This window comes from Zeugodacus cucurbitae, chromosome 6 (genome assembly GCF_028554725.1).
Source record: "Zeugodacus cucurbitae isolate PBARC_wt_2022May chromosome 6, idZeuCucr1.2, whole genome shotgun sequence".
NCBI classification, from domain to species: Eukaryota; Metazoa; Arthropoda; class Insecta; order Diptera; family Tephritidae; genus Zeugodacus; species Zeugodacus cucurbitae.
In genome coordinates this window covers 70812400-70826311 of record NC_071671.1, presented here as the reverse complement: position 1 = coordinate 70826311, position 13912 = coordinate 70812400, and the positions used below count along the sequence as shown (strand labels likewise).

General features: G+C 39.4%; 1 protein-coding gene across 1 annotated transcript in view; it reads left to right on the top strand.

Moving 5' to 3' along the window:
- LOC105221492 (uncharacterized) overlaps window positions 1-13378 on the top strand; it is a 58698-nt gene extending 45320 nt beyond the window's left edge. The window contains exons 4-13 of the mRNA XM_029046411.2: window positions 751-883; window positions 1089-1232; window positions 1581-1781; window positions 2865-2933; window positions 3994-4103; window positions 4253-4467; window positions 6869-7007; window positions 7714-7819; window positions 8187-8349; window positions 10016-13378. Coding sequence (XP_028902244.2) covers window positions 751-883; window positions 1089-1232; window positions 1581-1781; window positions 2865-2933; window positions 3994-4103; window positions 4253-4467; window positions 6869-7007; window positions 7714-7819; window positions 8187-8349; window positions 10016-11703 — 2968 coding nt within the window. The 3' untranslated portion in view covers window positions 11704-13378. The remainder of the gene's footprint in view (window positions 1-750; window positions 884-1088; window positions 1233-1580; window positions 1782-2864; window positions 2934-3993; window positions 4104-4252; window positions 4468-6868; window positions 7008-7713; window positions 7820-8186; window positions 8350-10015) is intronic.
- Window positions 13379-13912: the final 534 nt, after the last annotated feature.

Here is a 13912-nt window from a genome sequence, read left to right as displayed (position 1 = left end):
AAAACAACGTACGCGTGATTTGTTTAACGAACTTGAAAGTAATATATGTGCAAAGTGGCAGCCAAAACGCTGACCTTCTTTTGCGAGTGATCCCATTTGAACGCAGCGATTGGATTACTGTATTTCTCAAAGGATTACACGCCCATAAAGGATTTACGACAGCATTTAAGTAATGTGTCGTTAAAGCTTTTTATGCCTTCGGTCAAAAGCTAAAGAGTGGAGATGAGTTTCGCTCATTGAATTGTCACATCATCATTTTGTAAGATGAGCAATACTGATGGTGGCAAAGTATAGTTGTAGTGTTAGTTTTTCATAGTTTCGTATGACAATCTCAATAAAGGTTATTATCTTGGCTTTTTAAAGCTGTGTAGGAATTTCCGCTTCATTTCCTAGCTCTGGAATGCTAAAGTTCCAAACAACATAAAATAAACTAATGAACGATGTACTACGGTTGGGGCCTTCTAGTGATACTTTTCTAAATCTAAATCTCTTTTTAGAAATTAGAATTTGAAATACATATGTATTCATTAAAAGCTAATCAATGTGTATTTTGTACATTTTCTCTTTTCATATCGCTTCCAACAACAAAAATTTGACAATTTGCTCTCAACTTGCTGAAAAATTAAACAAAAACTATGGTAATAAATAAACGAAAACGACAAACCTTGACTTTTGAAACTACAAACACAAACCGCAAAAATCTAAACAAACGGAATACCAAAAAACTTTTGTAAAACAACGAAACTCCAGAGGCACATCGGGCATCGATATCGATTTGAGGCGCGTGGATATCGATCAATGTCCGCAGCGCAACTCGCCGGGCACCACTCAACCCCTGAACATATTCGCCGGCACCGACAAATGTAAACAGCGCACAACAATGGTATGTAGAATGCAATAATATCCTAGAAGTAGCTTGTGGTTAGCAGAATAGAACAAATCACACATTTTTTCACATATTTATGAATCACAAAAACAATGGACGTTTTTTCACATTTCCAATTTTGTTCAACATTTGTTTTCACTTCTTTGTTTTCCAAGGCAAATTAAACGGTAAACTTTGTTTCTATTTTTTTTTTCTTTTTCAGTGTGAAGCTCTAAAGGGATTGGGCTTTCGTCGCGGTTCATATAAATGTGTTTGTCGCAAGGGGTACTACTTTCCAGACACCATGTCTTCGCAAAAGTTCTTCAATGGCAGCCTATTGGAAGAGGAGTATGAAAAGCTAATGCTGGTAAGTGTAATAATTGAGGACTAGTGGTTAAACTTGGGGGTTCCCAGAATGTCCACGATAGAGCAGAGGATATCGTGTTCGTGTTTTTTAAAGGTATTCCATTTTATAAATCGATAAAATTAATTGTTTCAAGAGTTTAAAGAGTCGAGATTTTATAACTCGAACTATTGGACTCCATAACAACAAAGTGTTGAGAGGTTATAAAATGTCCACAAAACACCTAACTAATATTAAATACGTTTGCCCACTGACTAAGAAAAATATTAAATTTGAATTATCTCAAACACCCTATAAACCCTCGTCTTAAATAAATTGAAGAGTTAAGAAAATGTTCCGCCAACTTTTCAGGGCAGAAACTCCACATACAACATAATCAATGAGTACGAGTGCCTGCCGTGCGCCGAGGGCTGTGATTACTGCGAAGACGGCTCACCTTGCATTGCAGCGCTCAATTGGCCGATGCGGACGAGTATTTTGGTGTTGGCTTGCACCGTTATCGGTTTGCTGCCACCGGCCGCGTGGTTCACATTTCGCTATCAACAAGTGAAGGTAAGTACATACACCAATCATTACATTTTGCATGCCATGCGAACAACAACAACAACAATATAAAATCATAAGATATAATAAAAATGAATTTCTACGCGCCGCCATCATAAAAGTATAATGGTATACATATTGTGCGACCACACGCAGCGCAGCAACAGACTCGCCCGCCAACTTGGCTGCGCGCCACCAACCACAAAGCTACTTATGTCCGTAGGTTAATATTGAACGCATTAACCTTGACCATCTGAGCTTTGGTCGACACCGCCGGTGGACTGACTGACCAGTAGCGAGCGCGTGTGCGCTCCGGCAGTTGCGAGTTCATAATAAAATTTAACAATTTTTATTACGTTGCCTCGGCTGCTCATGACATGTGGCGTCTGTGGCGGGGAGCGCGGCGTCATCGGACGTAGCCCCCCAAACTTCGAGCTTCTCACCTCGCGTTTCCCTTAGCGACTAGTTGGGTTTTATGCCTGGAGTTTGGGGTCACATCTCCTTGTGGCATAGCGGGTACTCACCGCTGTCTCTTGGTTTTTTATTGCCTTCTTAAGTGCGTGCACAAACACAAAAAGGAAACATGTTGCCGGCGTCCAAATCCAAATCCAGCTGTTACTTTATTGCACTCATTTTCTGCGTATTTACACCGGTGCTGGCGACGCTGCGGCGTTGCGGCATGTTGTTGTCTAAATGCGTCCGAGCAGCGCTGTCATATTGAATTTTTATGTGAGTCCCCATGCGGAGCCACTGGAGTACTGGAGTGTATACTTTGTATTTGTGCTAGTACGATGAGACCGTCGACTCAAGCGGATGCAAGTGCCAGACATGATCGTAAAGCAAATAACAAAATTTTATAGATTTCCGGCTGTTGCTGGTGCTGAGGTTGTTAAAATATCGTTATTGAAGTGACACATATGCGCTAAAAACAGCATACATGCAGCTGAGCTTTGCAAATACATGGCGAGTGTGGCAAGAGTGTCTTCATAAATATGATTTATTTATTTATTTATTTTTATTGAATATTAACGTACGCCAATATGCGCACTACAGGTCGACTAACACACTCTCCAAAATCCTATTTATTTGCAGGTCGTTCGTGCCGCCAGCCCGGCTCTGTTGCGCGTCATTGCGCTGGGCGCTTTCTTCATCTACTGCACAGTAAGTAAATACTGCAGAATTCTTAAAATATAAATCCACATTGCACAGCTTTATACGCGGACAAATCCAATTTTCCAGATACCGAAAATAAGAAATACATATATAAGCCCCGAAATAACAACATATATTTATGCAAGTAATTGTATACTATAAGAGTGTCTCCTTCTGATGGTTTTAAATAATAATTCTTTTGGTTTTAACATACATATATCGAATGTGCATACTAAACTCAAAATGGTGGAAAAAATATATGTTTGAGGTTCGAAAAAAGTAAAAAATCACTTGAGACAAATCAGGTTAGGTTAGGTTAAAAAGGCTGACCTCCGGGACAGGTTTCGCGACGTATCCCACTTGGACAGCAAAATGTGCCAGTCCGCTGTGATGCCAGAAGACCACTAAGTATGGATCGCAAAGAAGACCCTTACGTATCATCGAAGCGCTTTGAGCCTATGAGGGGGCTAATGGCTCGAAGAACCGTGAGTGGTATGATTACTCAGTGAATAAGGTATCTTAAATATATACAAGTTCATGCACTAATGTATGGTTTTCATTTTACAAATTAAATGACACATTATGTCAAATTCAATGACGCATTAGTCATGTCAACTTAATCATTGTAACAATCGATTTTATGGACTAGGCTACTTCACTTTTTTCGTTCTGTTCCCAATTTGGATCCAAGATTAGCTTTACAAATAATTACAAACGTTTTTATTGGTTTGACCTAGACTGTCATTGAATTTGACGTAATGAAACAAGAACATATTAAAATATCTGTCTCAATATCCTTGATATTATTTCGCATTCCCCTAAAGTTTACCTAAGTCATTGAAAATGTAGACGTTCAGCTTCTAATTAGCAGTTTCAAAATAGTAAATAATTTGATAGTCGTAATGACAGAGTTATGACTTGACACATAATTTCAACTTCGATCTCAACTTATTCGATCTTAGTGGAACTCAAATTTTTGTAGAAAGCCTAGGTGACATAATCTCAATACGTGATTTACGTAAGTATTTATCTGAATTTAAGAAAATATCGTTTTTTACTCTTTTCACAGAACATCGTCATGTACCCCAATCCGAATCTGTACACCTGCACAGCACGAATTTGGCTACGTGAAATTGGCTTTTCACTGACATATGGCGCTTTGATGTTGAAAACGTGGCGGTGAGTCGAATTTCTAGTTGCAAAACGCCAACTTAAATTTTCAACCTTTAATATCGCATACAACACAGACAAACACAAATATATATATATGCTCGACTAACACTTTCTCCTCTCTCTGGCTGTCTCTCTCTTCCCCCACAAAACTGCAGCATTTCGGTGATATTTCGTGTGCGTTCAGCAAAAGCGGTGAAAATCACAGACGCAGCACTACTGAAGCGGCTCGGCATTATTTGCGGTGTCATTGGAACGTGCCTGCTGGTGCGTACTTTGGTTGCACCGCCCGATGTTGTGGTTGGCCGCACCGCTGATGATCTGAAAGCATTTTTATGCAAAACGGATTACTGGGATTACACTTTCACATCGAGTAAGTACTCGTGCGCAATACAAAAGGAGCTCAAGTCGTTTGAAAAAATAATGCAAAAAATATTTGGAAAATACAGATAAACACACATTGTGACTACGTATGTAGTGTTTTTTTTTTTGTTTGTTAGCATGTTATTTTTGTCGATTATCGATTCGATCGGCCACTTACAAGAGCGCTCAGACACTGGAAATGAGATTGTGACGAACACTTAGGCAGCACTGACTTAAGTGGCTTAACAGCGCTTGCATTCCTCGGCGTCGTAATAGTTTGGCTTTAAAGAAAGGGATAAAAATGTCATACACGTGCACTGGCACACACCAACAACGACACACAGAGACATGTGGGTGTATTCATGTTACGAGTTCGTATGAGATTTACAAGCTTGTACGCCATGCATGCCAAGGTCCATAGCTAAATACATAATGTGTAAACTTAAAATATAGCTCGAACATGTAGTCACACTTTCGGTGCCGCAAACACGCTGACCCAGCAACGCCATGGCTCACACGAACTAGTTGAAGGCGCTTCAGCCAAGTGCTAAGCACTACACTATTTCGGTATATTGGTATGTAAGCATAGTAGCTATGACAACAGCAGCCGGCTTCATAGCACGCTACCGGCCACTGCTCTCGTGGTTTGGATACCAGACTCACACGCATGCCTACATAAAGCCGCACAAACGAGCTGAGTAGTATATAGATATGTAGCTACGGCTCAACGCTGTTCCTTAATGCCAACGACGCCTACTGATTAAAGAGAGAAAATTACAGCATTTCAGTTGCGCTGATTTAAGGAGCTTTACTTGGTTGTAAGCTCGAGAGAATTGCCAGTTAGAAAGCTATGCGCTTGGAGTTAAATTATGTTAGATTATAGATGGTGAAATTATAACTCAATTATGTTCAGGAGCTATTACTTATCGTAAATATTTTTATACCGTTAGATAAGTTGCTCAAATTAGCCAAATGTTGAGATTTGCAAAGTCTTTGGCTCAAAATAAAGGCCTTCATTTAGCAAAGAACAAGCCGGACTATCATTTATTATTTTAAACACATATTCTAACCTTACTTTTCTCGACATTAGATTTAGAAAATTTTTTTCGACAAATGAGCGAGTAACCCGAAATGTGATATTGAAAGATGTAATATTTTTAAAGGGATTATGGAACAATATGTGAAGAGAATAACACAATTGTCTCTCAAAAGACTATAATGTCAGCTCGCCGGCGCTACTTAGAAGCATCACTGCTATAATTGGTAGACACGAATACTTCAACGATTGTCATGTCTTGGCAGTCGACAGACTACACTTAGAAACCTCATATCATGTCGTTGGTGGAATCAAGCCTAGTTGAGATGTTGCTATAAAATGAAATACAGAATTATACAAATAAGAAACTTGGAGTAAGCGCATTTAAGCCACTAAGTTGTGCCGCAATCTGTTAGTGTTGGCAAGTTGAACTATAAACAAATTTAAATTTCTATGCTTCTCACCAGCTTGCATGTGTGCAATTTCCGCAAGCGAGAGGAGCTCACGTGCATACCATTATATATGTATACATATATACACATACATAAATAAATAAGAGCTTAACTGTGTGAAGTCAGTTATTCACAAGGCGGAAGTTAGCATGAAATGTGTGTCACATTAAATTATACAAACACAAAAAAGAAGACTTGAAGGGACCCACTTTATCAAATATGCGAAACACAAGTGCGACAAGCGAAATTCCGAGAAAAAGATTACAAAATTACCGAGCGCACAAAACGAAATACAAAAAGAAAAAACAAAAAAGGAAAAACAAATCACAGCAAAGGCTGTTGCAAAGTGAAAGCTGTTATGCCATTGCTGCTGTTGTTGTTGCTGTTAGTGGCGGCGGTGGTGTTGTGAAAAGCATGGCACTCGAGCATGAAAAATTGTTGTGCTGCGCCATGAATAATGCAGAAAACTTACAAATTTTCAAAGAACGTTTTTTTTCTACGCTTCACTCGCTCTCGTTCACCCACTTGTGCGTGTGCCTGTGTGTGGATGTGTGTCATTAAAACGTCATCAAATCAATATTCGCATAAATTTTAAAGTAGCTTAAAAAATTTCCGACTTTTGAAGAAAATTGAAATTACATAATTCGCTGATTCCAAACAGCTGCCTCATCGCCGCACACACAAATGTGTTGAGCATACAAATTATTTAAGAGCTTTGCGAAATATCACTATATTTCGAATAAGTGAAAGCGCTGTGGAATGATAAAGTCTAAGAACTATTAAAATGGCTCGGGAATAGAGCAGGAAAATGATTACACCTCTCGTTCCAAAATTTCTGATTTCGCTGAAATAATATTTATTTTGCATTTTTCTAATTTTTTTTCTTTTTTTCTGTTATTTTTCTCAATTTTGTCGCCGCATAGTGGAGGTGCTATTTCTCGCCTGGGGCGTGCGTCTTTGTATTATGGTGCGGAAAGCGCCATCCGAATTCAATGAGAGCCGCTTCATCTCCATGGCCATCTACAATGAATTCCTGCTCACCTGCTTCCTCAACGTCTCCATGTAAGTAATATGCAGCTAGATTAAGTAAATGCCTCAAACTATATGTAGACAAACTTAAAACAAGAACCTACAACCACGCTAACCTACAAATATTTATGATAATATTTTCTAAAAAAATACAGTTGGTGAGCAATGAAGTAGAACTAGAAATTGTGTTCCACCATCCACCATAACCAATGTTACAAGGTAGTTACCTTAAGGTACTCATTTACCTTAAAATTTGCCGTTATGTGGTTGCAGTAGTATATAATCTCTTTAAGGTTATTCAGCATTTAGTCAATTTCTATTACAAGTTACCCAAAATCATTAGAATTTCATTAAAATCTACTGCGTTCTATGTAGAAGGGAACGTCTCTTCGGTTTCTAACATCAACAGATGGGATAATAATAATCTTCCTGAATACTCACCAGATAGATATTTGATCAATATAATAAAGAAGCAAATAATTTCATATCGAACAGTGTATAATACTCGTATCTACAGCACAGACGCTCCCTACCAGTATAATAACTTCATACTAATAATAAAACCCTCTATACTTCTTGTCCCATATATTATGGTATTCAACTGGAACATAAATGGAGCACGCATGGAGCAAAACAAAAAATATAACACAAAAGATTTAAAAAATAAAAACCAAACAAGTCTCTCTTAAATTTATTTATTATCACTTATTTTCATTTCACGCTTCTTCCGTGCGCGTAGGCTCTTCCTGCAATCGCCGGCTAATCCTGACCTGCTCTACATCATTTTCTTCTGTCACACACAATTGACGGTGACACTTTTATTGTGTTTAATATTCGGCAGCAAGGTAAGTGTCGCATCGCAGCTCAAACACCCACACCGCCCTCCAAGCACTTGTTATTTAGTGAACTTTCTACGCACTGTGCCCTCCGGACATTCATAAAGTTATGCTGACAAGTAAATATGAAAACTCAAATAAAAAAGAAAAATGGAAAAAAATGAAGTAGCAGTAGGCTGCTAAAATTAGCCGAAATGTCTATTGTGCGCTGGGGCGTAAATAAATTCCATTTGTGGCAATATTGTTATTTAATCCTCGATTACATTCAAAGTCCTTACTGACAATTCGTTTACGTTTTCGTTTAGTTCATTGTGGTCACTTACACGACTTTGTCATTGTTGCTTATTTTGTATTTTGTATTTTCCGCACTCAACAGGTTTACATTGTGCTGCGCAGCGGCAAGTCGCATCAGGAGTCCATCGGCATGGGCGCCAAATCCTCCGGTGCCAAATTCAATTTTCGCCCACAGGTGCGCACCTTTGCTAATCCCAGTTCGGTCACCACCTCCACCGTTCCTGTGGCGGGCACCACTTCAGGCGGTAAGTTGCAAATTCACAAGCGTCATGAACTTTTCCGCAAAGCGTTTAGCTTTTGCTCGGTTTAAAAAGGGATTTCACTTTTCTAGTTAGCAGCATGCATACTTGAAATTATTTACTCATATATTTTGTATTTTTCGTTGGGAATTTAAGGTGAGGTGAGTTATAAACTAGAAAAAAGTTTATTCTAATTATCTATTAATGGGCCACCACGATTTTTTAATACAGTACACAAACGTGATTTCAACCAACTGGCAGTTTTGATATTCACTCAAACATATGTATATATATCAAATGCTTCGCTACAAATATTTCCATTACCTCTGATTAACTGCGTATAATCGCTCATCCGTCATGCGCTTGCACAAACTCAAGCTCATGTTGTCACCAACTTCTACACTTTGCCACTGACAGTTATCAATGGTTTGGCACTGTCACGTCAGGCGAATTGCATCATTTGTCAAAACTATATAGCCAGGAGCCAGGAGCCAGTCACTTCATGACACTTGGCGCTCCGAAGTCGCTCAAACTCAAACTCACACTTTTGATGGACAGAGAAATCTCGTTTTGCTCATTAATGTTCAGTTGTTTTGCTTAATGCTCGTCCATTTGCTTTTTGACTTGCGTGGGTCATAATAAGTGGACAGCTCCTGCCAATCACATTCATACTTTAGTAGACGGGTTCGACGTCCAGAGCGCCAAGTGAAATATTTTGATACAGCTTTACTAAGTAGCTGGCTTATATTCTCTATTATTAAGTGTGATATTATTTTGTAAATTTTCTATTTATTTAAACATTTTTTTTTTTTTTGGAATTTTTCAGCACATCTGTCAAAAATTCCAGTTATGTCAACAAAAACAATTATTTTCATGTTTATATGCGTGGGAAATGCATATGTGTGTTCATAGTTTAACCGCACTTTGTTGTTTGCGGTCACAACTAAAAATTCAATGCATTTTTATTGCACACATACAGACACAAGCATATTTCTGTGCAGATACCCGACAGGAAATCGAACTGTCTTAAAGCAACGGCCAAATTGCACAACTCTTTCAGCCTTTCGAACTAGTTCTCCGCGATAGAAAATCTCCAGTAGACTTCGGAAAGCAAAATAATGATGAACTAACTCATATGGCTGGCTCTCAACCCTTGGGTGACCTTGCTCGAGTTCTAAATTAAACCTTTATCTGACCACGACTGTATCCCTGCATGGTAAATGCAACCATTTTTTTATGGACTGTTTTTTTTTCAATGCGACATTTTCAATTTTAAAGCCATTATTTACAAATTAAATTTAACAATGGCGTTATAATTCTTTGTAATCAGCCGCAGGCTGTATAAAGTGAATTTATACCTTTTACTGAGCAGCGTCCTTGTGGCTCATTTATCATCATCAATATTGGCTGCGGTAGTGTGTACACAAAACCGTCTGATTGTGGCTACACCAGACAGAGAAATATGGTAGTTAAAATTTTCGGTATGACCTTTGATTCAGATTTCAATAAGGTCATTAGGTCAAATGTCAAAGCAGGCTTTTCAGCTTTCGCCTCAATATTGAACCATTTTACTGATTGGTATCCACTAATTTACTGTATACTTAGCTAAAATGTATCAAATATAGACAGTCAAGAAAATTCTCAAATGTAAAATTTCTTTTCTTCTCCACAGACACCAAGCTTTCGGACCAGGAAGCACTTGAAGAGATCCGACAACTGAGTGTGCAACTACAGCGCATACAAGAGATGGCGCCGCCAAAAGGCGTTGCTGTTATGACAATCTCCAGCCTCTTAGATGGACTTAAGACCCCAGGCGGCATGATTATGGTGGCCGCCGCCGCATCTCAGGCAGCCTCGTCAAACAACCAACTAACTGTGCGCCCATACATGCCTGCCGGTGCTGGCGGTATGTCTGCAAGCAATGCCGGCGGTGGCGCTCTGCCATTGCTCTCACTCAATACCGAAATGGAGAAGTACAATCAACAGATGCAGACAACACACAACAACAATGTCACAGCTGCAGCGCCCCTCAATGCGGCTGCTGCGGGCAATGCTGCTAAGCCGGCGCTAACGAAAACACTAATGCTGGAGGTGGAGACGAGCACAACCACAATCGAGGAGTCTTTGTTGGCGCTACGTGAAGACCGCGCCATCAATACGGACTTAACGCGCAGCGAGGACTTCCATCAGCAGGCGCTGGGTTGTGCTCAAGGACACATCATTTGCACGCGCTGTTTGGTTATTTCCAAAGAGCACTACTTCAGCTGCCGGCCATTCACGCCGCCACATGGTTTAACGGATCGCGATGACGTCAGTGGGAGTAGACGACGCGGTGGCGGTAATGAAGGTTGTAAACATGGCGGTGCCACTTGTCAACAGCTCGGTTCGCCACAACCGGAAGGCAGCATCAGCTTTGCTAATATAAAACTGGAATGCATGTGTTCGCAGCCAGATTTGGACCTAGAAGAAGAGTTGGATGTGCCACCTCGGCGGCGCATCAATGTACGCAGCGCAGCCACCAATACGCCACCCTCCACGAGGGGCAGCAGCAAGCGACGCAGCGGACGCACGAAAATGTGCAGCCCCAGCTTGCAGGACATCGGCGCTGAGGGCTTTGGTGCAGACGTAAGCTATCGTATATGTGATAATTGTAAAAATAAGTATCGTAATAGCAATAAGTGTGGCGGTAGAAAGTTCCGAAAAAGTATCAAGAACGGGCGAAACTCGCGACAGCTGTCGTCCGCAACGGCAGCAGCGGCTACAGTAATAAAAGCCGGCGATGAGCGATTAGCACAAAAGAACAGTTTTGCGGCACGCACTGGTGTAACTCAGACGCGTAGCAATGACCTCCTTGATCGCCAAACTACGACAACAACGGTCGTGAATCAAAGGCAAAAGACACACTCCACGGACGACATTATCTTCTACACAACCACCGATGAGAGCAGCACTGACAGTAATGACTCCTCAGATTGCGAGGGCACGGGTATTCGGCTGCGCAGTCGGCCGCACGAGCTAACCTATCAGTCGACATCTGCACTCAGCACTGGTACTGTGATCGGCGGTTGTGTGACGCTACACAAAGACGATGTGGCAACTTCGGAAGGCTCCTTGGCGGCAGCGTGTATCGCAGCAGCGACGAACACTGGCGTAGCGGGTGGAGAAATTGCTAACAATACAATGCAATCGGCGGGTGATGTCTCGAACAACTCAACTGCCTCTGCGACAAATGAAGAACCAAAAGCGGCAGACGGTGGAGAGAACGGCCCGTCTAATGGTGCTGGGCGCGCCAAGCGACCCGACAAATTGATACTGGATTTGAATGATCGTTCCAAGTACACTAAAGAGGTTTCGGTTTAGACTATTTTGGTTAGAAATGTAGGTACTCTCGTGTAATTTTCGTTAGAGAGCGGTTAGCTAGTCAGATTTTGTACATAGAAATGTTAAAAAAGTAGAAAATATTTAGTTTTCCTAAGCAACTTAGGTCAAATGAGAAAAAGTGAAATGAATAAGGATGAATGGATGCTTAAATGCATATGCACTCTGACGATTTGAAAAAGCGCAAATATTGTTATAATAACGATGTGCTACTAAGTAGAACGTTAGAGCACATTAAATACTCAGTAGTCTGACACAGTATTAGTTAGGTGTTGATACCATGTATGAAAGTGTATATTCAGCCATATGATGGCACTATTTCCATTATACTCGTATGATATAGTTCGACAACTTCTAAAATATTATTATTAACTCATAGGTGATATTGTAGTGAGAGTATTCATATTTATTATTTAGGGACAACTTAAAGGTAAGTACGTTGCTTAAGCCTTGGGTTATAAGCAGCTGAGTTTCTTCATTTACATGTGAGAAAATTTGCTCTTGAGAATCCAGCATCCTTTTCAATATTGAGGAACATCCGTAATGTAGTAAAAATAAGCTTTTAGACCATGATGTCGCTGTGTTCAGCGCCCTGCTGGACTTTAGAGTTAATCTGTCAAAAATCGAAAATGCAAAATAAGCAAAGTATTCGACTAAAGAGAGCGGATATGCTTTTGTTATCAGAGAGTTATAAAGTCAGGTCGTCAAAAACTTAAGCGACCCAAGTATGAAACATTAACTATTTCAATTCCAATTGGTCTCTAGTAGCTGCGGCGTCAAAAAAACTTAACCACATAAGTTCTATTCCCGATAAAAGAAGAGTCAGCTATTCTTCGTTGACATGAAGAAGCTCTTTGCTGAACTCAAGGCTTTTAGAGCACTGTGATTTGTGTATAAAACTAGTAGATTTAAGTTAGCTAATCAGTATAGATAGTTTCAATGCAAAAATAAAAAAAAGATATATATTTTTTCTTTACATAAATGTTCCGCTCTTTTTCTCTTATTAATTACTTCATATAATAAGTCCTTTAACAGTCTCCAGAAATAGAGCTGGAATTGCCAATTTATATTTTATTCATATTTCTCTACTTTTATTGGAAATGCATGTAAATATCTCGCTTGTAACACTCACTCCCAATGTGACTCCCAGCACCGCTAACCGCAAACTATGGCAATTGATTCTGCGACAGAAATGAGCCCTGTGTTGCAAAATCAATGCGCCATGTATAGGCGTCTAGCGAATTGCGTTGGAATGCATTGGGACTGCAGTGTTTCTAGTATTTAAATACTTAATACTTAGTTGGCATCATTTACTAAAGTAGATGTGTATGATTCACACCATCCACACCAAACATACGGATATTTATGTAAATAAATTATAATTGTTAACATTTTATTCTTAATAAAACATAGAAGAAGAAGGCATTTTTTACTTTTAAGTATTGTATTAAAAATTCACATATCTCTGCCAAAGAAAATACGAAAAATAAGTACCAAAAGTAATTGAAAGTAATGGAAAGTATTATGAAAATTTGTAATTACCAAATATACTGCATGAAAGTAGCTCTTAAGCATTTATTATTGTAAAGCAAGAAGTTTGTTGGTCATTAAAACTAACTGTATATAGGCAAATAAATAAATACATATGTAAAGCGCATTCGCACAAATGTTTACTTTATGGCACTTAACTTGGCAAAAGGTAATTAGGTAAGTATTTGAACTGTTCATACCACTACAACTACATAGAACAGCATGCAAAGCAAACATTTTCCCTTTGCCACTGCTGCGGCGTTTGCTTACTACACTTGTGTTTGATGTTGCTAGAAGTTTTAATAAGCTTTTCACCGTAAAAGACCATAGGCCAATTCGTCGACGCCGCCGCCTTTTCAACAATAATCATAAATAGTTCGAAAAGAAATTCATTAAATCAGCACAGTACATTCAGTTTGCACGCTTAACAAACAGTTCTACCACCAATTGAGTTTCCTTCACCATTTCGCCACAATTGAAAATAAAATTTATGAATTTATGCAATTTTAATTAAAATTCTCAAGAATTCCAGTATGTTTATTGCAATCACATGCGCTACGCAAAAATATGAAATTAGTGATGCACGAAACTGGTCCCCTGATTTTTCTCGTGAACTGTGAAAATTGCAAAGTAGTTAAATAAATTCAGAATCATATCAATG